Below are 26,040 nucleotides of genomic sequence, written 5' to 3'. Positions count from 1 at the left end.
CAATAACTTCAATAAATAAAGTCAATAAATTTCCTGCTGTCAAGAAGAAAAAATACTTTTAACTCCTTTCCAGATAGCAGAGACTAGTCTGCTTGGAGACTTTGGAATACTCCAATCGAAAGTCCAATCCATATGTTTGAAGCCTTGCAGTGCATTGCAATTTCCTAAGTTTATTATCAGCTTTCCATTAAAAAAACAATTTAAAAATTGTCTCAATTAAACAAATATATACCTGCATGTGTGTGGGTTGGTAACATCTTAACTGCACACTTCGCGTATAGGGTTTTGAAAGCCAGTCTGAATAGAAAATCGGCTTTTTATTTAATCCAGTGCCAAAGAGCGGAGACTTGCTTGGCGTCCTATGTAACTCCATTTGCTATTTCATCAGTGATTTAATGCAGTGCCCAGGTTACGCTGCTGCTGACGTATGAGCGCGCTGGTGACTCATGTGTACCTATAGTATACTAATTCGCTCTCCACCAATCGTGATTAAAAAAGAGGTAGACGCTCTACGATTTTTTACAGCTGGAGGACAAATCAAGGAGTTGGTTGGATGACACTCTCGCTACATCTGACCACCGGGTTGGACAGTGTGATGCCGAAGTTACTATTTTGGGTCGATAACAAGGCGGTATCGGCTACGGTGTGGCTTTGCGTCAGGCGTCAAGATTACGTTGTGCAGTGTTTGACAGTTCTGATACTGACCGTGGAAAGAAACCATCAAGTGTTTCCCTAAGTAAACATTTAAAGCAAAGCACATACATTGGACCTGATGGTTATACGCTAAAATTCCCCATCTAATGATTAGCACGCTTTGACATCCACTAAGGTAAGTCATTTTTAATATAATTCTCAGGTTTATACAATTGCATAAATAGAATATTTTTATACATAAAATGATGGCGTCGACATTCAACATTCAGCTCACCTGGTTTTGTAACGATGATTTCGTGTTTATTTTTTCTTACCATTTATTTTTGGCTCATATGACATATGGATGGATAGATTTCAGCACATTACTGATTTTGAGTTATTGTACTTAATTTTGTATTCTGCAAATGTTGCATTTCTTCTACCGTGTATGTCAATAAAATCAGTGACAATAATTAGGAGATGAATTATGATCATCTCAATTAGCTCAATAGATCGGTGAACTTAGAGACACGGACGCACTGTGTCGTTCATCTGACGCACGAGCTTTAGGGTGGAAACGTGACACAGTTATTTGACCTTGAAGATGCTCGACGCCTGGTGTCCTCCACATAATATGAGAGTTTAATCTCCGCGTGGGCCACGTGTCAATGTTTCCAAACAAGAGTGCGCAGCTAATGTTTGACAATGGATCATAAAAGACGAGATTGTTGTGCAGGAGATATGTGACACTTTTGTCCATCGATGTAGTATCGCACATCCTCAGCTTAGCTTGATTTGCCAGGTGTGAGGTAAGGCATTTGTGCTTTTAAAGAACTGAGCTAAATCCCTTGCAAAGCACTGATCCAGAGTCACAAAGAGTAATATCAGTGCTTATTCGGTGGAAAGGAAAAGCTTCAAGATGAAATCTTTTACTTATCATAAATGTGAGCAAATTTCCATAAAACTCTGAACAGAGAGACAATTGTTTAATTTGTGGCGCTTAAATCTCCTTAACCTGTGCTCCAGCAACTGACCAAACCTATATCTTGGATATACATTATAAGTTTAAATGAATCTGGTTACATGTTCAATATGTGGTATACGGTGCATCCAGAAATTATTCAGTGCTTTATTTTTTTCCACATTTTGTTATGTTACAGCCTTATGCCAAAATGGATTAAATTCATTTTTCCCCTCAAAATTCTACACACAATTCCCCATAATGACAAAGTGAAAAAAGTTTGTTTGGAATTTTTGCAAAATTATTATTATTTTTTTTAAAGCTAAAAAAAATCACATGTACATAAGTAATCACAGCCTTTGCCATGACACTTAAAATTGAGCTCAGGTGCATCCTGTTTCCACTGATCATCCTTCAGTTGTTTTGACAATTTGATTGGAGTCCATCTGTGGTAAATCCAGTTGATTGGACATGACTTGGAAAGGCACACACCTGTCTATATAAGGTCCCATAGTTGACAGTACATGTCAGAGCACAAACCAAGCCATGAAGTCCAAGGAATTTTCTGTAAACCTCTGAGACAGGATTTTATCAAGGCACAGATTGCAGGAAGGGTACAGAAAAGTTCTGCATCATTGAAGGTCCCAATGAGCACAGTGGCCTCCATCATCCATAAATGAAAGAAGTTTGGAACCACCAGGACTCTTCCTAGAGCTGGCCGCCCGGCCAATCTGAGTGAGCAAGGTAGAAGGGCCTTAGTCAGGGAGGTGACCAAGAACCCAAGAGTCACTCTGACAGAGCTTCAGCATTGCTCTGTGGAGAGAGGAGAACCTTCCAGAAGGACTCCACCAATCAGCCCTGTATGGTCGAGTGGCCAGACGGAAGCCCCTCTTCAGAAAAAGGCACAAGACAGCCCGCTTGGAGTTTGCCAAAAGACACCTGAAGGACTCAGACCATGAGAAACAAAATTCTCTGGTCTGATGAAACGAAGATTGAACTCCTTGGCCTGAATGCCAAGCGTCATGTCTGGAGGAAACCAGGCACCACTCTTCAACTGGCCAATACCATCCCTAGAGTGAAAGCATGATGGTGGCAGCATCATGCTGTGTTTTTTTTTTTTTCAGCAGCAGGAACTGGGAGACTAGTCAGGGTAGAGGGAAAGTTGAAGGCAGCAATGTACAGAGACATCCTTGAAGAAAACCTGCTCCAGAGTGCTCTGGACCTCAGACTGGGGCAAAGGTTCATCTTCCAACAGGACAACACCCCTAAGCACACAGCTAAGATAAAGGAGTGGCTTTTGGACAACTCAGTGAATGTTCTTGAGTGACCCAGCCAGAGCACAGACTTGAACCTGATTGAACATCTCTGGAGAGATCTGAAAATGGCTGTGCCCTGACGCTCCTCATTCAACCTGATGAAGCTTGAAAGGTTCTGTAAAGAAGAATGGGAGAAACTGCCCAAAAATAGGTGTGCCAAGCTTGTAGCATCATACTCAAAAAGACTTGAGGCTGAATTGCTGCCAAAGGTGCTTCAAAAAAGTATTGAGCAAAGGCTTAGAATACTTATGTACATGTGATTTCTATTTATTTAATTAATTAATTAATTAATTTGGGGGGGGGGGTATTTTTAATACATTTGCAAAAATTCCAAACAAACTTTTTTCACTTTGTCATTATGGGGTATTGTGTGTAGAATTTTGAGGGGGAAAATGAATGTTGTCCATTTTGGAATAAGGCTGTAACATAACAAAATGTGGAAAAAGTGAAGTACTGGGAATACTTTCCGGATGCACTGTACAGTTGCTGTCTGCTACACTGGAATATTTAACCCATACATAGAAAATGGGTATAGGAAAAAGACTGCCAGCAAAAGAGATATTTAAGGCTTGTGCAATGTATCCATGTGCTGACTTCACAGAGTGACATTCTGTTTCTAGCTTGGTATGCATGAGGCTGCCTAGTCATTGTTCTACCAAAACCAGATTTTTTTTCTGTCATACCCTACTTATTGGGTATATTGGATAGAGGTTGGTTCCATAGAAACAGCAGGTCTGTCTCTTTGTCCAGTGCATCTTTCTTCGAAAGACAGAAAAATCACTCAGAGTGCAGATTAGAAAATGTTCACATGGAGCACAGGACTGAGGATTTCATCAAGCTCTATTGCCTAGCAACCCTTTGAGATAAACTAGAGCATTCTGCATTACAAGTGACAATGGGAACATAATGTGTTAGATCAGTGGGATCTTTGCCTCTGGAGAACATCACTGCCAGGTCAAAACCAGTTATGCAAATGGAGCCAAAGTTATGCTATTTTCTCAAAGATCAAAATACCATGCCTGCTAGTTTGAATCCATTCCTTTTTTGAATAATATAAATACATTTTATTGTTTTATCTCAAGTCACTTAATGACAGTGTTCAGTTCATAAGCTGTGTCCAGATCACACTGTCTTGGGAGGAGAAGACTACACAAACATCCCATATTGTGCCCTAAACCTGCCGTGCCTTTTTAAATGAACAGCCTTGCCTCACTGAGTGCCACAGCGTGCCTACAGGAGGACAGGGCAGATGGCTGAATGGTTGGATTGTTATTTAGTGTCAGGACAGAAAGAAACCCTTCTGTCCTTCTCTCCCAGTCATAGCAAAAAGCCCAGTGTTGAATTAACCCCTCCAGTGTTTGTTTAAATCCATCTGTCCATCACTGATTTAAATATTAAGTCAATGCTGGGAATTGTGTTCTGTGGTAAAATGGCCAGCGGCATTCTCTGGAATCGTGATATGGAACTGCCAGAACCTGAACCTTAATCCTACCAGTAGGTCTTAACTGTGCAATGCTAAGGAGTGCTTAGACAACTTGTGCTCTGGGCTGAACTTCACTAGTTCAATATTTTTGTAGTCATAGCACTTCGGACCAGCCCCTTTAACTAACAGCAGAACATGTTCTGTTTTATATACGCAGCACTACTGTTATCGCAGGCCAGTTAGCGAATGTGGCTGACAGTGTATTTAGACCATGCATCATCTGTATGGTGGATGCTAAAAACAACATGCAGAATTGGTTCTGTAGAACCTTATTCAGAAAATTATTCAGAATGCTCTTCTTTACCTAGACAAGTAGCATTTTAAAATCTTTGATATGGAGCTTATTACATAATAGTCACAGTAGGACATGATTGGATCGGTCCAAATTAGTTTTGCTCTGATGTGATGCGTTTTATCTTGGTTTGTCAAAAAATATTATTAATGCATCATATCTAAAGAGATAATAATACAAAGACACTGATATTGATTTGTATGAACTTCATGTTTTAATAATGTATGAGACAAACCAGAATTTGTTGTTGCTGTTTTTACCTACAGAGCAGTTAGTGAGATGCAAATGAAGATCAGAAATGAAATTCCATCCAGATTCATACAAATTATTACTGGTTTTATTTGTAGTGTAATGTGGCTTAAGAAGAAGTCACGCATACATTCTAACACACTGTTACAAGACAGCAGTCATTGGAGTTATCCTTGATTTTATCTACGCACTTGGCTTTTTCACATCAAGAACCCTGTCTATAAACTGGATAAAATGTTGTCAAGATGTCTTCAGATGTGATCTTATTGTGTTGCTCAAATGTGCTCATTTGTGTGTGCATATCTGTGTGCATACAAATATTTTAAATGAAGAGTGTGAATGGTAGATTGGTATATTGTCCCTCTCTATAGGCCTGAGGCATACTAAAACCCTGCTGTATTGATGATATCTGCACATTTGAGTTTGTGGTGAGCTCCGGGTGAGCATCACCTAGCAACGCCACCGTTCCTCAGACTCTTCTGACCTACACTGATCAAACATGGCTGTGTCTGTAAGATGAAGGGCCTACTTATTTGTGACCAGCTATATTTTCCTTAGCACTGTATTTTGAGCCAGGGGCAATTCTAAGATTTTAGCCTTAGGGGGCTCAGCCCCAGTAGAGTATAATGTATAATACTTCAACAGCTGAATGCAATGGGACATTCTCCACATTTGTGTGCACATGTGCAGATGTAGTTTATACTTATTTTGAAAATAATTCAACAGACTAAGTTTAATAACCATTAAATATAAAACTAAGACCTATTTAAATACCTAACATATAGAAACAATAACTAAATGAGTTCTGCATCTGACAGCAGTAAGGCAGACCAGGGCATATAACAACACTAAGGAAAATTTGTGTGCAGAGATTAAGGCCTTGTAGTGGTAGTGTCGTGCTTTTGTGTTGTTTGTAGGGTGTGTGTGACATAGTGGTGCTGGTTGTATGGCATATGTAGAAGGTGAGTTATCATGCAGTGTAGAGCAGGATTCTTTAATCTGATCTGCAAAGGGCAGGTATAGTTACATTTTCATTCCAAATAAGAGAACCAAAATGTAGTCAGCTGTTTAAACTCAGACTATTTTATTTATCAAGTTGAATCACTTTTGCATCTGTGGAAAAGAGTGATGATCCTCAGTTTAAACCACCAAGCCATCACTTCATTGTGAAACTTTGTGTAGAGGTGAAGAGAAAAATTTACAGCTATCCAAAAAATGTAACAGTTGGGTAGGGTGAAGAGGAAATGTTTGGAGTCAGAAAGGTGGATCGATCCCCTATCTCTGTCTATGAGAAACTCCTGTCAGAAGTTATATAATTTGCCCTCTCACCCAGTATGACCACATAAGGTCATACTGCGTGAGGAAAAAAAAACAACTTTCGGATGTCCATCTATAGAAAAACAGACATTGCTTCAAGCTATGCAGGAAAACCTCTGACCACTTTAGTTTAGCTAAAAAGGGCTCAAGTTATTTTTTTTCATCTCAGTACACCCCGAAAAATGATCCAGATGAACTTAATCAACAGGTGAGCTTTAATAAACATTTCCTTGGTAGTTGCTCAGTTTACATTGCATTTTAACATCATTGTAATTCTTGGATATTTAAAAAGTATAACTTTGCTAGCACAGCCTGCTGCAGCTGTCTGCATTTTCCACTCAAGTTTTACAGTTAGATTACAAGGACAATTTGTTGTTCATTACAAGCATCAGAATTTATATATCCATCTTTAGGTCTTAATTCTAATTCAACCTTTTATTAGTTAGCTAGTGTATGCTTCACATCCATATAACTTACATTTATCCAACTATGTGTTAACTAGCCACCACTGTTTTGCTACACCTCTAATGCACACTGAGCAGCAGAAGAAAACCTCTTCAGTTCAGTTTAAACCAAGAAATCACAAAATGAAGGGGAGAACTATTTGAGAAAATTGTGGAATTTTTTTTTTAGGGAGCTTGGACAAAAAAAAAAAAAGCCTTCTCAGATCTTTCAGTCATGGTTTGTACTATGAAGTTTTGGCTTTTGCTCTTTAAAAAGCTAGTTCAGTAGGGCATTTGGGAGAATAGCTGCCTTTTAGCCAATAGCATATTTGGGAAAATCCAACTTTCTGTTGTAAGGAGCTACTGATCGCCACCCTCTGGTATTTAAAGATTTGCCAAAGGTTACAACAGAATTTAACATAATTGGGATTTTGCCTTAGTGACCTTGTTTCTGAATGTTTCAACTAAATCCTCTTCCCTTTCAGAAGCATAATTGCCTAGTCTGTGCTAGCCATGAGACAGCTTCCAAAACTACCAACTGCAGAGAACACCAAAGCTGGTGAAGCACCGGTATTTCCACAGCAAATTAGAAGCTCTGAGTGGTTACCATTTAATATTTTTATAGACAGGCTTAAGGCAGGGATGCACAAATGGGAAGTATTAATTTGATCAGGGCCTACTATTCATGCCATGGCACTTACATCCATCACTTATCACATGTAGCTGGGCTGAGCGATTTCCCAATTTGACCATACTCTCTTACCCTTGTTATTGTCTAATCTCAAAATCTTTTCCCCCAATCCCACCCTGCACAGACGTCCCGCCTTGTCTGACACGCACGTGGTGGCTAGCATTTCCACTGCTGTCCCCCATTCTTGGTTCTCATCTCTCCCAGCGGTGCCTGTTGGGGCCAGCGCAAACCCAGCACAGCCATGCCTAAGAGCAGCAAAGTGACGCAACGTGAGCACAGCAATGAGCACGTCACTGAGTCAGTGGCTGACCTACTGGCCCTCGAGGCTCCCATGGACTACAAAAGTAGCCAGATGAGCATGAACAGGGCCGGGGGAGGCCCACCACCAAGGGGCAAGCAGCCGGACATTTCCCCTGACCTGGAGGATGGCCGACCGGCCTGGAACAGCAAGCTGCAGTACATCCTGGCCCAGGTGGGCTTCTCGGTGGGGCTGGGCAATGTCTGGCGTTTCCCCTACCTGTGCCAGAAGAACGGAGGAGGTAAGTCAGCAGCGATTGGTTTTAGTGTCTGCAGCCAAAGTCGTGACATTGTCATTACAATGCCACATGGTGTTGATGAGAAATTGGATTTTGAGCGGCTTTCTTTAGTAAAAGTCATAGTTTGAAAATAAAATAACTGCGCAAAAATTTTAGAAGTGCGTTATCACTGTAATACATAACTGGCGACGCAAAATAATGTTCCGATATCAGAGTTATTTTTCACACTGTTGAACCCTTACGTAACACTTTAGAGAAAGCCCTTTGGGCCTTACCAGGTTTTGGATTTGCAGTCCTTGTCTTTGGAAGTTATTGAATGGAGAGTTACGGCGGCAGTTGTCTAGGGAAGCTGAAGCCACTGGCAATTTACAAACAGGCTGGTCAAGGCCATGGTGGGCATGATTTGTAATCGCACTTTCCCCATTACATTTCTAGCTGCAATAGCTGTGGCTGCTTGTCTTGAGGCCTAAACTGCAACCTAACATCAAATCTACTGTACAAACCTATCATAAGGTACCATACCTTACAATGTTACATAGGGGATGCTATGAAATAAGTCTAACCTTGGAGTAGAAAGAGGTATTTACAAATGTCAATTAAACCAGAAAGTGTCATTAGCAAAGAGACTAAAATGAGTCAGCAGTGATGAGTCATCATTTTCTGACTTGGTAAGATTTCTGGTTTGTTTGTGTTTGAATGAAGCTGCCTGAAATCAAGGCACCAGGTTTTTTTATTTTTCTATCTTAGCCAGCAGATTTGCTGAGATGGAAAAGATGACTTTCAGATTAGGACTGCGCAATACATAGTTTCTTAATCATTATCAAAATTTGGCCTTTGCAGTACTGATATTGCAGAGGACTAGAATATTTATCCTTGTGTGCTGTGAGCATCCGGACCGGCGGGTTCTATGAGTGTTCTATGTTTTGATAAATCTTACCATTTATATGTTCCAACAAACAAAACATTTTGGTCCAAATAATGCAGGTTAGCCTTCAATCATATCATTTCAGGGATTTAGCACTGAGTTCAAACACATCACAACTGCAATATACAATATCATCTCAATGTAGGATTTTTGCCTGCTTTGTGCAGACATATATCAAATGACATCTCTTGACAATTGCTCCACTGCATTTGTGTATAGTTTTATTTTTATGTTGGGCATGAATGCTGATGTGCCGACAAGCCAAACATTGCACCTGGGGGAATTTTTTCATCTCAAGTCCCGGCTTGTCTGGTTGCCATGGAGTTGCCACTTCCCTTTGACATCCCACTGGGTCTTGTCTCCTTCTACCTCCCTGCCTGCCTCTCTGTTCCCTTACTTCCTGTCTCCTCTATTCTAAGCGAGGTCTGCAATTTCCCTTCCATTACCAGCAAACATAAATAACCCACAGACAAAAAGCCACACCAGAGCAACCGTCAGTGGGCAAGATTGACAATCAAACCGACGGTGAGCGGCTTTTTTTGGTTGAAGCTTATCAAAGAGCTGTACTCTCTGACCACCCCCAGCTTGAATTACATTCATAACCTCGCAACAAACTGGAGGTTCGTATAACGTAATCTCTGGCTTTCTCAGCTACTGTTTCGAGAGTGCTCTCTGACTTCAAACGGTGGCTTGTGAAAAAGAGGATCAAGGTGTAGTTGGTCAGCTCAGGGTGAAATCTCTGTCGCTATGGAGCTGCTTGACATCAAACACCCAGGTGCTGAGTTGCTGTTTCAGGTTCTATCTCACTCATGTTTGCTGGGGCATGAGCTGCCAATATGATTTTGGCTGTTTTTGCAAAGTAGAAATAGACACTGGACAATTATTAATAAGCAATTAATGAGCACATGTTCTTTTTTTTGTGTCTAATGTTTACCAGAGAGGTACATAATGCAGGGAAATGTGAAGTATATAAACAGAAGAGAAGAGCTATTGAGTAATGAGCAGTGGGTACACTGACACATTGCACAGAACAGACAACAATAGTATATTATGATTACATTGTTGCATACAATTGCAGTATGCCTTGCAATTAAGTAAAACATACATACTGAAGAACACATGATATGACATAAAGTTGGGTCTGCAGTACTTTGAGCCAAATTATTTAAATTTCTTAGATAAAGTAAATGCTGTGATTCATCACAACACAGAACCCTCATCTGGAGCATCTGAGGTTTGGTCAGGAAGCTGTTGGCAGACAATAACAAATGTTATTTGCTCCAGGAGTAAATTACATAACATGGCTTTCTGCAATGCCATTTTAGCTGATCAGGGTGATAAGGTAGTGGAATGTACTTATTTTTTAAGTCTAAACTTAAATGAGCTTTTCATACACCAGAATAAGAGTAATAGGTATAAAACATAACCACAATGCTAGCCCGTGAAGCTAAGGACCATTTGGTAAAGACAAAAATACCATAATAATAGACTATAATAATTGATCTTTTCCTATATGAGATGACAGTTCTGGCTTCTGATTAGGGCAACTCTTGGTAAGGTTATGATAAATGCAACTGTCTTTTCAGGTGCATACCTTGTCCCATACTTCATCCTCCTCATCCTCATCGGGATCCCACTCTTTTTCCTGGAGCTGGCTGTGGGTCAGAGGATCCGCCGAGGGAGCATTGGAGTGTGGAACTACGTTTGCCCTCGGCTGGGCGGCATCGGCGTTTCCAGCCTGATGGTGAGTGGGCAGATATTAAGGTCAATGGCTGGTGGTATCATTCTTTACCTGGTCTTTTGGGTTTTGTTTCACTAGGGCTCCAAATTCTGTGTAGAAAGAGAGAGATAGTGGACATTTCTGAAAACAGTTCACTACTTCTGTATACCTTTGAGGTGCTCAACATTAGGTGGGACGGAATCCAGAGCGGGTGGTGAAACAGAAGTCACTGACTCGCTATACTTCACTCATCACATTGTCGCACACAGTTCACACCTATCAGGTGCTTTGTTTAGCCTGTGTCTTTAACATCTTCATCTCCAGTGCAGGACAGCAGAAGTAGCCCTACAACAGTGACTATATCTGCTTATTTCTAATCTTAGAACTCAGAGTTCACATGGCAAGGTCAGTAAAGGGAAGGAACCTTACATTTTTGATAAGGCTGAGTGCTCATTTTTTCATTTTGTACTAAAATCATACACTGACCTTCAGTCAGGTGAACATCTACAAAACTTCCCTACATCAAAAAAGAAAGGGATGAAAACTGATTTCATTTCACAAAAGTAACTCCATCAAGACCACTTGTTGACAAAAGAAAGTGAACCTAATGAGTACACGTGTCTTGTCTTGGAAAGGTCTTACAAAGGAACAATGACTGGTCTTGCACCACAGCCATTTTGACTTCAGATTCTGTTCACTACCATGAACATAAGGAACAGAAATGGTTTAAGGCACATGTAAGTAGTTAAGACCAGGAAAACAGGAAATGGGTTTGCGGCAAGGAGAATTGCTATTAATACCCAGAAAGGTAGACATGCCAGAGAGAAAATTTGCTTTAATAATTCAGTAACTTTTGTGGCTGTGGACTTGTGACGTAGCCAGAAACCATTTGCTTACTGGGTCGAGAGACTTTGCCAGTAAAACATACAGATTAACTGCCCAATGGTCCTGAACCAGACAAATGTAGATAATAATGCTATTTTCAAATAAGCAATTGATGAACTATTGTCAGTTACAATTTATAAATATGAACATTGACTTTTCTATGAGAAAGATTGCTTATGCCAATAATGAAAAACATCTGGATCTGTCCAAGATTTTAATAGTTTTTCTCTTTCCAACCCCCAACTACCCCTCCCTCTCTCTCTTTGGGGTCAGGTGTGTGGATTTGTGGGTCTCTACTATAATGTGATCATTGGCTGGAGCATCTTCTACTTCTTCCAGTCATTCCAGTATCCTCTGCCCTGGAGCGATTGTCCCATCAGGAGAAACGGCAGCCAAGCTAGTGAGTGCAGCATGAAACCCACATGAAAAACCCACTCTTCACTGGCTCCTTCTCTTGGATATATAACTGGTCTGAATGATATGAATCTGTAGTGTGCTAAATAATCTATGCCATGTTATTTTCCAAATGAAAATGGGCAAGGTTAATTAGTACCTGTCATGTATCTTGTCTAACATGAAAAACGCCTGGTAAAGAACAGTGAATGTTTGATATAGATCTGTTTGATTTTACCATCATTATTAATTTTTAGCTTTCAAAACTATTCAGACTGCCATCGATTATTGCATGTTTGTGTTAAGCACTGTCCAGGCATCCTTCTGAAAGAACCCTATTAAGAGTTTGATAGAACCTGCCTTGGGGTTGATTTGTATGAATGTTCCCAGCATACCCTGTCACCAGTGCCTTTGTGTGACAGACCTGAGGGTGCATTGGTGCAGACACATTTGTTGTCTGCTGAAACACAAGAAGGCAGCTGGGGGCTTTGCGTGAACTAAAGAAACCCCATAATTTTTAGTTTTCAATCATGTATAGAATGTAGATTAAAACCAATCATGGCAGATTAAAATTTTCATTGTGCTTTTTAATATTTAAAAATAGAACTGTAATATTATTTATTTAAGACAATGGAAATTTTGCTTATATACTGCTTGGAATATGGGCTGTACTGAACACATCTAACAGCTGCATGCCATATTCTGCAGTGAGACAACGACATTCTGTAACGTTCTTTGTTGCTCTTCCACCTGAGCAGTTGTGGAGCCAGAGTGTGAGAAGAGCTCAGCCACCACATACTTCTGGTACCGTGAGACCCTGAACATTACCAGCTCTATTGCTGACAGTGGAGGGCTGAACTTGAGAATGACCCTGTCACTGCTGGGCGCCTGGGTCATCGTCTGCCTGGCAGTCATCAAGGGCATTCAGTCATCCGGAAAGGTGAGGACTACACAATACACATGCTCGTTACACTACACAAAAGAAATCTCATGCGTCCAGTTTTTCTACTGTACCTGAAGAGAATAACAACCTTTAAATTTAAGGAGTAGCATCTAGTCCACAATTTCAGAAATGAAACTCAGAAGTCAGCTAAATGCCGTAAATGCAAATGTAAATTCTCCTAGACACAAACACTTTTCCCTACCTTGTCAGATCATGTAACTGATCTTGACAAGAGAACTCTCTCACCACCTCCCTGTACATGATGGGTATGCGTGCTCTGTTTAGGTGATGTACTTCAGTTCCCTGTTCCCCTACGTGGTGCTCTTCTGCTTCCTGGTACGTGGACTCTTTCTTAAGGGAGCTGTGGATGGCATCGCTCACATGTTCACCCCTAAGGTAATATACCAAACTCACTTGAAGAATGCCTCAAGGGTTCAGTTTCCCAGGGCTGTAAGCAGAGCTGCAACAGAACTCATGTGCCCACAGCAAATACAAAGCTCTAAAATGCTGCTGAAATGTAGCTGACTGCAAGGGCTTACTCTCCTCCACTTATCCCTGTGTCATAGTGTGCTACTATTACTGTTGTCTCCTCCCAGTGGTGAACTCAGAGCGATGTGGCCCATATTCATAGAGCTACTCGTTACTCATGCATGTCCAGAAGGTAAATTAAGATGTAAAAGTGAGTGATTAAGAAATTGACTATAAGAAGGTATAATTTTTAAAGTAATAAATTATTGCCGCATGGGTCTGCCACTGAAAGGTGAGGGAATTGTCTCAAAGTGACAAAATGCCACGTTTTCTTAAAGTATTTTGATGTGTCATGATCATGCATGGGTTACACTTAGTGCAGAAGTGACATAATGCATCAGCTGCAGTGCACATCTGCCACCAAATATTTTTTCAGTGTCTGGTCATTATCCTTTACTCCTGTAATGTGTCCCTGCAGTTGGAGATTATGCTGGAGCCGCAGGTCTGGCGTGAGGCTGCCACACAGGTCTTTTTCGCTCTGGGCCTGGGTTTCGGTGGGGTGATTGCTTTCTCCAGCTACAACAAGAGGGACAACAACTGCCATTTTGATGCTGTACTGGTCTCCGTCATCAACTTCCTTACTTCCATCTTGGCCACGCTGGTGGTATTTGCTGTGCTTGGATTCAAGGCCAACATCATGAATGAGAAATGTGTGGTAGAGTGAGTGGTGTCCTTTACTTTATTTACATACCGCATTTGCTACTGATGTCAATGAGGATGGATGAGTGTAATGAATAGGATTATTATATCTAATATTCCTAATGTACACTGAAAGGCTACTTTATTAGAGACACCCATCTTGTAGAGATGGACCCCCTTTGGTCTTCAGAACCACAACAATTCAGTATGGCAAAGATTCTATTAGGTGTTGAAATTGTTCTGCAGGAATCTTGGCCCATGCAAACAGAAGAGCTTCTCACATTTGCTAAAAATTAGATGTGGGTACCAACATGCTCTTATCAGCTCATTCTAACTCATCCCAGAGCTGCTCTCTAGGATTAAGATCTTCGGACTGTGGAGGCGAAGGAAGCAAGGAAAACTCACTGTCATGTTCCTGGAACCAGCCCATGGCTATACAACCCTTGTGGCATGGTGCATTGTCCTGAAAGTGTCCTGCCATATGGTAAACAGCTGCCATGAAGGGAAGAACTTGGTTGGCCACCGTGTTTAGGTAAGCACTACTGTCCAAGCAACCATCCACAGGTATCAGAGGACCCAAGTTGTGCCAAGAAAGCATTCCTCGCCCCATTACTCCACCTTCACCAACCTGAACTGTTGACACCTGATATGAAGGGTTCATTAATTTATGCTGCTTGTGCCAAATTCTGACCCTCCCATCAGCATGGTGCAACAGAAATCTTGATTCATCTGACTAGCCAATGTTTTTATACTGCTCAGTGATCCAATATTTACCCACTTGAGTCTTGCCTTTCTTGCCTTTCCTTAGACAGCAATGGCACTTGAACTGGTTGTCTGCTATTATGGTTCATCCATGCTAAGGAATGATGAGTGCATTTGGACACATTTAGTTGGAGCACCAGCATTGTATTTGGCTGCATTTTGCTTGACTGAGTACCGCATGTTCGTTAGAATGATTCTTAACATCCTCCTCTGACCCCGTTTGTCGACGAGTTGTTTATGTCCACAGGATCCCCTTTCGCTGGATGTTTTCCCCCACCATTCCTGGCATTCTCAGCATCGTTGCAGGGGGAAAACCTCATAAGGTTGGCAGTTTTTGAAATACTGGCCCCTGCTTGTCTAGCACTGATGACCATGCCTTGTTCCAAGTTGCACAGATTGCTTGATTTTCCAATTCTAATGTGTATTCACAGTGAAAATGATCCACGGAAAACTTGCTCACCTGATTTAATACTGTACTCCGGCATCACATGTTTAATTTTCATATGTGTCTACATTCCAATCGTGAAAGGCAGGTGTCTCTAATAAAGTGGCCATTCACTGTAAGTTGGGCATTTCTGAGTTACTGTTCAGGGTACAACCTGTTATGAAAGCATAGAAACATTGATAGGTGATGACACAAAATATTGACATTGAAATCCAAAATTACTGTAAGGTAGATATCAGAACAAGCTGTGTTATCTTTGTTTTTAGGAATGCTGAGAAGATCTTGGGCTACTTGAACTCAAATGTCTTGAGTCACGATCTGATTCCTCCTCATGTTAACTTCTCCCACCTGTCTTCATCTGATTACACTGAAATGTATGAAGTGATTAAAATTGTGAGAGAAGACAGTTTCGCTCAGCTAGGCCTGGAACAGTGTCTCCTGGAAGATGAACTTAATAAGGTGATCTGCTAAAATGTACCTGTAAACTAGCATTTTACTAATATTTCACTGTTAGATCAGTCCTTTTGAATGACAACTACAGTTGTTTTAACTACAAGGGACTGAAACTGTTTCTGAGTCTCTGACTTCCTCCCGCAGGCCGTCCAGGGCACTGGTCTGGCCTTCATTGCTTTCACAGAGGCTATGACCCATTTTCCAGCATCCCCGTTCTGGTCGGTGATGTTCTTCTTCATGCTGATTAATCTGGGCCTGGGTAGTATGATTGGCACTATGACGGGCATCACCACACCTATCCTCGACACCTTTAAAATACGGAAGGAGATCCTCACAGGTGAGAGCTAGTACCCAAACAGAGAACAGGATTTAGCCCTATATAGAAACAGTCTGGAGGTCTGTGTTTGAAATGATTTTTGATTTCTATATATGTCACAACTTTCAAAGACCCATTTATTCCTTGAGTGGCTGAATTGAACAATTAAAAAGGTGGAAAAGGACAGTTGTCTGCTACATGGCTTTTCACTTTTCAGTTTGATTTCATATTCAGGTAACACTTTTATGGCTGATTTCTTGTACAGAAGATAAATGTGTCCAGAAAATGAAAAACCTGTTTGCAGTTTGGCAAATTATCTAGTGACTTTTCGTAACAATATACTGTAAGGCCCTAAGACAATCTGAGCCAAATTCATAAAACCTGCTGCCAGATTTAACATGAAATTAACAGCAAATGTTGCCGTGGTAACACGTGTCCTCATTCATAACTGGATTTTTCCAGTGTAGTTTATCATTTGCATGATATGGTGCTACTGCATTTTATCTTCATTTGCATATTACATTAACGATTCATTATAGACTTGTTCAAATTAACACAGCACAGTGCAGACTGCTCTCCGCCTGGATCGGTACAGAGTATGTCCCTTATTTTAATTTTTTTTCAGACTTGTGATTCTGTTAGGATGACATACACCATTATAATCTTGTCAGCACAAGGGAGCTACAGGTTTCAGAGCCAGGCCCTGCAGTTGCTCTCCACGGCCCGTTTAAGCCAAGAGATGTCATGATGATGACAAACTAGTTAATGCAGCATACAGACTACTAGCATAATAAAAGTGTGTATTATGTTCACATGTGAAATGTAATGATATATTCTTCAAATAATCTATTTATATAGAGATGACATTAACGTGACTGTCCAGATTGACAGCTCTCAATGATCATTTCACACATGCAAATCTATAAAATTGTGCACATGCACCCATTTAGGTAATTTATTTAAAATGCACATTTTTGGTCTTTTTGAAGTGAGCATGATGGAAAACTTTGCAACTCTAATAAGAGTACAAGGAGGAAGGTGACTTGCTTGAACAGGATCTCAGAATACTATGAACTTATGCCATAAGAACTGTACATTTAGGTGTTGCAGAACAATAAACTATGTATAGATATAGACTGAGGAGGGAAACGTTTTCACCAACCTGAACTGTTGACACCTGACATGAAGGGTTCATTAACTTATGCTGCTTGTGCCAAATTCTGACCCCATTTTACAGTGTATTGTTACCACAGTTCTCAAGATGCACTGTCAAAATGTATGCAGGCTTTTATTTAGTGGACGCATATATCTTGACCTCCGTTAGGACCCTATATATATGACCTCTAACCCTCACATGTCCTCAGTGGCTTGCTGCATCGTGGCCTTTCTCTGCGGACTGCTCTTCGTCCAGCGCTCGGGGAACTACTTTGTCACCATGTTTGATGACTATTCTGCCGGCCTGCCTCTCACCATTGTAGTCATCTTGGAGAATGTGTCTGTGGCCTGGATATATGGCACCAAGAGGTAAGCGGCATATTTTTAGCATCACATTCAGGTTGTGGAAGTTTGCACAAGCTCCTGAGCACAAGATGCCTAATCTAAATCTAAAGTTGTTCCGTTTGTGCCCATTTGAATGATAAATACTTGTGTGATGTTTACCAGGTTCATGCAGGATCTTGAGGATATGCTGGGCTTCAAACCATACACATTTTATTTCTACCTCTGGAAGTACGTGTCTCCAGTCTGTCTTATTGTGCTCATTTCTGCCACTGTTGTGGAGATGGCCATTAGTCCACTTGGATATAATGCCTGGGTTCAAGACCTGGTGAGTATAGCAGTTTTAAAAGCCTGCTTATCTCACTCATTGATAAAAGTCCTGCCTTTTATTTTTCATCCTCAAACACACACATACATGCATACTTTCTTTTAGTACGCCTATCAAGTGCAAAAACATTCCTACATGGTCCATTGTTTTTCTTTTATACATTACAAACTGCGATTTTATAATTGCTAGTTGTTTTATGTAATGTCTTTTACCATTTTGTAAACTGTTTGTTGGGTTTTTTTGTCTTTACCTTTAAAGCAACTTTGTGTCCAAGTAAGACTTAGGCCCAATGCCATTTCACCCTTTGCCCCTACCACTTAGCAATCCCTCTGCTACATGTTCCTCCAAATGGAGATTTATCAGAGGTACTCTCCAAATGGAAGTAGTATGAGAATTTTCTTATAATGTCTTGGGAATAACCAGGAACATGGCTCTACAAGTAACCAAAGAATCCTACAAATCTAAGTAGCCTATAATAGTAAGACAACTTTTTTATCTTTAGTTTCATGTCATTTCAATGCATCATGTCCTTTTCTTCATAAGTATTTAAAAATGGCTAGTGTTGCATCGTTATTGCTGATTGTGCATGACAATCCTGTATTATGACACATTTTCATGTCACAGCCCCCCCCCCCCCCACACTTTGAAAGCTTATAAGTTCCAAAATGTAACTGAAGTCCAGCAGTGAGGTGGACTTTACCATTCCTCAAATATCAATTCAGACTTGCAGGGTTGCCAACAGAGCACTGCTAGTTGCCTGGAATGAAGCAATGTTGTTTTTTGTTTGGTGACCAAGTGATACATGAAATTGAAGGTGTGAACAAAAACTGTACACAATCACAAAAGGTCTATAGTCTATGCAAGACAGATCACTACAGCTGAGAAGAGTATGTTGGAAACATCTGGCAAAAACTTGTTTAGTCTGTTTATATAAAAGCCATCAACTATGATTACTGATGACATATGAAGTTCTTGAAGGGGAAGATTTCAACAACTACCCGTTAACTCAGTTCTAAGGGGCAAGATGAGACTCTAAAACACAGAGTAGGGGTAATTATATTGGCCCCAATATTTTTTCACGAATCTTACTTTACGCTTTCCTGCTCCAGGCCCTAGAGAGGTTCCAGAGCTACCCTCCATGGGCAGTGGCCATGTGCTTCGCCCTCATTGGAGTAGCCATGCTTCCTCTGCCCCTCGTCTTCCTCGCTCGCCACTTCAACTGGCTCCCCGACGGCTCCAATAAGCTGTCCGTTTCCTACCGCAAGAGCCTGACGAAGGACGCCTCCAACCTGGAGGATGAGACGCGCTTCATCCTGGGGAAGAATCCCAGTGAGGCTCCTTCCCCCATGCCCAGCCACCGGGCCTACCTGGGTCCAGGCAGCACATCACCAGTGGAGCTCATCACCAACTCCACCTCTATCAGCGGCTATGGCAGCAGCTATCAGACCAACCCTGCCCCGCCCAAATCTGAGTCATGAACAGGCTCCGGCCTCCCCCCAACCTGTCCAGCAGAGACTGAGGCTGAGCTGGATGCAGTAAGGGAGAGACACGAAGAGGGGGGAAAAAAGGCAAGGACTAGAAGTGAGAATTGCAGCATCTGTCACACTTTAACCGAAGCCATACAAAAGGGAGGGATGAGGGATTCATAACAAATACAGACAAAACAGAAGGAAAACAAGAAAACTACCTGCCAAGGACCCTGTAATCACCAGGTCACCAGACCCAGCTCTAACTAGCATAGGGTACATTAATGCCTTGTCTCTCTCCTACCCACCCATCTGGATGAAAGCTACTAAGTATTTCTACTGATGAGGGGAGGGACAGGGAACACTGCAATTCCCTGCAATTCTGAGGCCCACACAACCTGCTGGTGAGTGTTTTACTATGACTGCCCTGATCAATATTATTTATTAATTTGCCTACAGATGAATATGAATTAAGCTTACATCACTGACTTAGCCCTTTAGCACAATGATGGATAAAGCACAGTTTTAAGGCATTTCAGTATGGTTTTCTCTGTAAATCTCCTGCCTGGGTTAAGGTGTGCACAAAATTGCAGTAACCTAAGATGATGTAGTGGTTTGAGGCCCTGGAAGAACCTTCTAGACCTCTTGGTGTCTTTGTTTCCATAAATGCATTTACAGAACTGTTATTTGTGGGACAAAAGGAAGCACAAAAAAAAATCTTATCTATGGTGTGCCTCTTAAGTGTGATTTAACCAAGCACATTAACCAAGTACTTGACCAGGTACCACAACAGTGAAGAATATGCTGTATATTTAATGCAGATTTAATCAATAGTGTTTATTGTAATTTTTGTCTTTTATAAGTGTTTACTCCCATAGAGTGCATAGGCTCAGCAGTCTATCCTAAAATCACACGTTATTGACCAAGTCTCTCCACTAGAGGGCAATATAAGTACAAAACAAATCCCACAATACAAACATCAATTCAGTATCAATGCTTGATTTTCCTTAGGGTTTCCTTGAAAAGGCATCACTGCATTTATGAAAATAATCCTCAAACAAATATGTAGAGGTAGACAGTCTTCATTTAGTTTTAGAAATTAAACGAATGCCTGATGGCAAAGGAGTACAAAAAAATCACGTTTTTGAGATGAGTAACAAGAGTTCCACGAGTCTTCACTGAGCACAATTATATAATTCCCATATTATAACATAGATTTAATAACTTTGCACTATAATCAAGTATACATATAGCTTATGAGAGGAAAAGGGGCTATTCATTACCCATTAGGCCTGGAAGAGATGCCAATGCCTGATGAGCGATAATCGTGGTGACACACAACAAAAAAAACAAAATGCAGATTGTATCATTTTGCATGGAAATGAGCTGCCTGAAAAAAAGGCTAACCACCCTACTGTAAATACGGCAACACGACATACTCATTGAAAAAATATCTTGTTTTGAAAGTTACATTCTGATTAAAAAAAACAAAAAGGTCCTGTAAGAACTACCACACACTTCAGCGCTTTACTTAACTAGCTAGGTGTTTGATAACAGAAACTGTCGTGAATAGTGATATGTAAGCAGTAAACCACTTATGAGAACATTTAGTTAGCTGTGAGAGCACAGGCACAATTAACTATTAGGACAAACCAAACCGATACGAGTGCCTGGGCACTTCACAAAGATATTTTCTACTTTTAACATATAACAATGTTAACCAGTAGCCTTAGCATGAGAAACAAGCTAATGTTAGACTGCAACATCACAGTAAAATGAGAAATATGCTACGGAGTGTTATGTAAAACATTAACTAGCCATCTTTAGCGTTCTGGTATTTGTTATTTTATTTATTTATCAAATTAGATATTTAAAAATTATTATTAAATTATGTTTTAAAAAATTAACCAATCAGGGGTAATTAGCTAGTTGCATGTCAAGCAGAAATACTAGGCATTAACAAGGTTTTGAATTATTTGGAAGTTCCCTAGGTTAGCTAGCTAGGCCTCCATCCACCTTTGAAAAGCCGCTCCAATTTATATTCTTGTTTTTGTCTAGTCTAATTCTGTGTAAACTCGCTTTTCTTCATTTGTCATCCGTCATTGTCGTGTAAACTGTTGCTGATTAAATAAGGAATGAGCAGCTGTTGTGGTGTTTTTTTGCTGGTGGCTCCCGAAACCGTTCACTCTTGGCGCTTTCCGAGTGACCTCACGCGCTCACACGCGCAGTGATTGACACTCCTCCTGGCTCTGATTAGTTGCTTTGATATGGAAGCGGTGGGTGTCGTTGGGAGCTCAAGGTGGAGCTAGTAGAGCTTGATTTTTTTATTTTTTTGGACAGTTTATCTGTCTCGTGTACTGCTGTCAGAGCAGTGACAGTTTAAGTAAATATGACAAACTTATTTTTATACGGGTTACCTATGACAGCTTTAAGGACCAGACATTATTTCGGAAGTCGTTTATGTTTTCTGACTTTGTGCACACACATAACAGGCAGAGGCAGGGAATAAGCAGGTATCGACAATGACGGAAACCTTTGCCCCGGCCTCTGTGCGCTCTTCCCCGTGTAAATGTGCACCTCACGCCGTTCCCCTGGTCGACTGGTCGCTGTGCAGCCCGTCGGTACTCTCTGTTTGCTCCCGCGACTGTCACGATGATGACTCGCGGTATAAAAATAGACTTGGGCTGCTCGGTGCGAGGCAGCGGTTACACGGGTGAACCCGCGTCCCAGACAGTGCGACTACATGCTAACGGAGGCACATCGAGTGAGGCGGAGGGCGGGTTGCAGTTCTCTGCATGGATGCGCTGTTTACCGTCGGTTTGTGGATCCCCCTGGCGACAAAGTGCGCTGTGTCTACGGTGTCAAAACATGTAGGGGGCTTCCACGATTCATCAAACGCAGATACTTCACGATGCTACCGGTATTACGTTTTCACACGGTTCTGCTCTCTCGACTGTGTGACGTGTTACATAGACGGCATGAGTTAGCATAAATCAGATAAGGTGAGGTTGAATTATTTCAGTCTAACTTTTCTTTGAATAAAAATATTAAGAACACAGCTCTTCGTTGACATTAGGCCAAGCACTTAGGCCGAGGCTTGTTGATGTTTCATTTGAAATTTCATTGCAACCACTGTGTGTCGCTGTCTGCCAACGAAAGGTAGTTTGAAGGCGTGTCTGCCTCCTTTAACTCTTCCGCAGCGTCTCCAAAAATGTCAGTGGACCGGCCCCTGACCCATATTCCAATCTCCCTTGCCACAGCTGCAAGGTAGAGCCTATAATCATTTCTGTAACACTGTCTTGATATTTAGTCTCTGTGTATGCCTTTTGTTGCCCATTCAGACATAGCATATTCACTTTAACCCTGTTGTAGTCGAGGTCCCAGATTTGCTTGTTGCAAGCACATCCCTGATGGAGGGACACTGTTTGAAAAGCACTCAGCTGCTCAACTGATTAATGAGGAGGGCCAAACAGAGTGAGTGTGACAGGGAGGTGAAGGCCTCCTATTCAAATTTCCGTTGTGGACACCATAGACCTGCTCCCCTACCTTCAGTTTAGACATTACAAATATTTACAGCTCTGTGACAAATGAGAGCTGCACAAACAGAGAAGAACAAAGAGGTTCAAGCACTCAAGCACACAAACACACATACATACACACACGCACAATGAACTGCTAAGGGGAGGTCCAAGTACACACACATACATACATACATACATTCACACAACGAACTGTTAATGGGAGGTCCAAGCACCCACACACACACACTCACTCACACATTCACATATGAACTGCTATGGAGAGGTCCAAACACACACCACAAAGCAAAACAAAAAACAGTGAGATACATTGACACCTAATTCTAAGTACAAGTTAATTAAACAACTTCTAGGCTATAATATTTGTTACCATTATGTTCTAATGTGTGATATCTTCAGTTAGAACACTGGATGCTAATGCTTGAAAATACAGTAATTTTCCCAAACAGAATTTTGCTGATCTCTCATTACATCTCTCTGTACATTTGGACTCTTGAAAATATTTACAATTTTAGAGCACCGAAACCTTGCCTGATAACATCATAAGGCATCAAAAGTTAGAACATTATTCTAATGCATTAAGATGCTTTGCAATCAGATTGATACTGAGAAGAGTTAATCAATCTACAGGTGTATAGAAGCCATTGTTTATTCATGAGGAAGTAATATATCCTGTTATGAGGAAAGCATGTTACAGTGTGTGACAAATGGAAAACAATCACATATACTTTGTAATTGCACACCATATGAGCTGTGTCTGTACAGAGCCTGTGTGTGTGTGTGTGTACGTGTACTGGGGGAGGGTAAGCGCTTCATTTAGGGTTATGACTCATTAAGACAATCCAAAATTGACCAAATATTTATATTCAGTTCCTTTTAGCTGCTTGCTGAAAATCTCACTGCAGCATAATGCAGCACACTGTGAGCGTTAGGTGGTATAACTAAGTTGGCTTAACAAGGCTCAATTGGATTTGCTTAAAACTATTAAAGTAATTGCAACTCTGGGGCCTCTGATCATGTTTACTAGATCTCACAAGTAGAATAAATGAATCCAGTTCTAGCTTGCTTTATTTTCATGAAATGCAATACATGCATTTTGTATCATATTCTAGTGGTGTTGAGGCCATGGTATTTGTGAGCAAATTACTATAATTTATATGTATGTAAATTGTGATTCAAAATATAATAACTGTAAATATTGGTGTAAATTTTGTTAAATTACTTTGAGCAGTATATATGACTGTATACAAACAGGTGTATTACTGTATCACTGAGTATGTATGATGTACATTATAAACATAGAATATCTATTTTGTACATGTCTGTGTACAGCGTATGTGTTGTGTGTGATGACTGTGTCTAATGTGTCAAAAATGTGTGTTGGAAAATGCAGGGTGGTGTTTCATTTTCTTTTTAAGTTTGATGTGAATACTGATGTTTTCAGTGGTTCTTCCCTGTTAAAGGGCCTCAGGACCATGACCTGTCTGTGCTAAATGTGCTCTGGACTTCGTCATGTTACATAGAATGTTAATTCATTTTTTTTTTAAAGTAAGCTTTCTTTGTAAATGTTGATTTAATAGTTGATGTAGATGTCAACATATCATTTATTGCCAGCTGCACCTTTTGTACTTCATTCTGTGTGCGGTATCTGCAATATTATTGTTTGCTGCTGACAGATTTTGTGAAAATTCGAAAAACTTCATGCATTTCTTAGTTTAAAGTGATAATGTTGAGTGTGTTGGTTATCATTGCTATGATTTTGCAGTAAAGTTTTAGCTGAAGTGGCACATAATGTGCTAATATAAACAACATTGGAAAATAAATCAATTATTTAGTAATGCACTGTGGAAGTGCTGTTTTTATTGTTAGGAATATTTATGGTGAATGTAAATGCCATATTATTTTAATAGTTAAAAAAGTAATATAAACTTAAGTGTGAAGCACAGCCATGCCTTTTTTATGAATTGTTTAAACTTTAAATGATGTAAAGTCTCCACGTTGTGTGCAGTAATAGTCTAAGGTGCAAAAAGCAATATTTCTCCAGGTAGTTCAGCTAAATATGGGTTGACGGGCAGTAGGAGAGATTAAGTGTGAGGTAATATCAGAGTCATGGAGTCTGTTGGGACCAGCTCTGCATGTAGAACCTGGGACACTCTTACTGGTGTAGCTCTTTTCACACACTAGAAAGCTGCCATAATGCAGTATATTTTAGGCTGTTTAACTTGATATGACCCCACACCAAGCCTTGTTCCTTATGCAAGCACATGCATAAACTAGCCACACTTACACTTAGCTGTGCTGAAGACTCTTCTGATGTCAGTGTCATTGATATTGTACAGTATTTCTGATACACTTGATAATGAGCTATATGACTACTGTATACGGACCATCACAAAAAAATAAAGAGATGATTCTCAGAATTGTATGTGTTTCTTTCTTCAATTTCAAATATTGTGATATGCCTTCTGCCTGTTACTCAACACACAGCCTCAATTATACCAACAGGAAAACAAAGATATCTACAGAAAATACACAAAGATAAATATGGTGCACATAGGAAATCATAATCCGTATTTAAATTTTGTTGCTTTCTCTACTGACCTGAAATCAGCCAAGTGACCAAAAGGTATGTTGACGTGTGTTTTTGTTACTCAAACGTCCATCACAGAGGAGAATTGTAAATGCACTCATGATGGGCAGACATGAGACTTGATAGAGCTGCATCATTCTGGAGCATAATGATTCTGATTCTGAATCCTTCCTTCACAAATTGCAGTGTGTTGTGGGAGTTTTTAGGCTAGCTCATGCCCAGTGATAATTGGATTCCATTATATAATCATATTCATTGAACCACATCATGGGTAAGTGGAAAGTAAGGATAAACATGAAAATTCTGAATGATTTCATTATTAGAGATGATGGCACAGTGTAAAGCCCACTGATGGTTGGGTCTACGTAATTTAATGTTAAACAAATAGATTAGAAACTCTGACTCCTACCTAGTAAGGCAGAAATGGACCTCCTCCCAATCTGTGCATCAAGACTTTGAAGCTTCAAATACAGTCTGGCTTGACCCACCTTCCTTCAAGATTCATGGTATAAAATCAAGGCTCTTCTCTGTACTGGCATTTAACTGGAGAAATTAACTCTTACTAGCTGTCTGACCAGCCTTGCAATCTTCAAATTAAAATCTAAGAAGCTTACTTGAATGTAGCCTAATCATGCACTTATAGGCAGATTTTATATTTGCACTTTAACTGTCTTGTAATAGCATTTGAAT

At 40.5% G+C, this 26,040-nt stretch overlaps 1 protein-coding gene across 2 annotated transcripts; it reads left to right on the top strand.

The window, feature by feature from the left end:
- Window positions 1–499: 499 nt before the first annotated feature.
- Window positions 500–24,598, top strand: slc6a17 (solute carrier family 6 member 17). Of its 2 annotated transcripts, none has more exons than XM_027003890.2 (12): window positions 500–829; window positions 7,510–7,924; window positions 10,433–10,590; window positions 11,725–11,851; window positions 12,603–12,784; window positions 13,073–13,183; window positions 13,734–13,975; window positions 15,428–15,620; window positions 15,759–15,951; window positions 17,295–17,454; window positions 17,593–17,755; window positions 18,865–24,598. In XM_027003890.2, the coding sequence occupies exons 2-12, from the start codon at window positions 7,627–7,629 to the stop codon at window positions 19,231–19,233; spliced, it is 2,196 nt and encodes a 731-aa protein (XP_026859691.2). In that variant the 5' UTR covers window positions 500–829; window positions 7,510–7,626; the 3' UTR covers window positions 19,234–24,598. The 2 variants fall into 2 exon arrangements, with proteins under 2 accessions (XP_026859691.2, XP_026859692.2); XM_027003891.2 differs by having other exon boundaries at window positions 7,590–7,924; window positions 18,865–19,233.
- The last annotated feature ends 1,442 nt before the right edge of the window (window positions 24,599–26,040 follow it).

This window comes from Electrophorus electricus, chromosome 23, assembly GCF_013358815.1.
Source record: "Electrophorus electricus isolate fEleEle1 chromosome 23, fEleEle1.pri, whole genome shotgun sequence".
NCBI classification, from domain to species: domain Eukaryota; kingdom Metazoa; phylum Chordata; class Actinopteri; order Gymnotiformes; family Gymnotidae; genus Electrophorus; species Electrophorus electricus.
The sequence above is the reverse complement of the archived record's forward strand: the minus strand, read 5'-3'. Positions and strand labels throughout refer to the sequence as shown.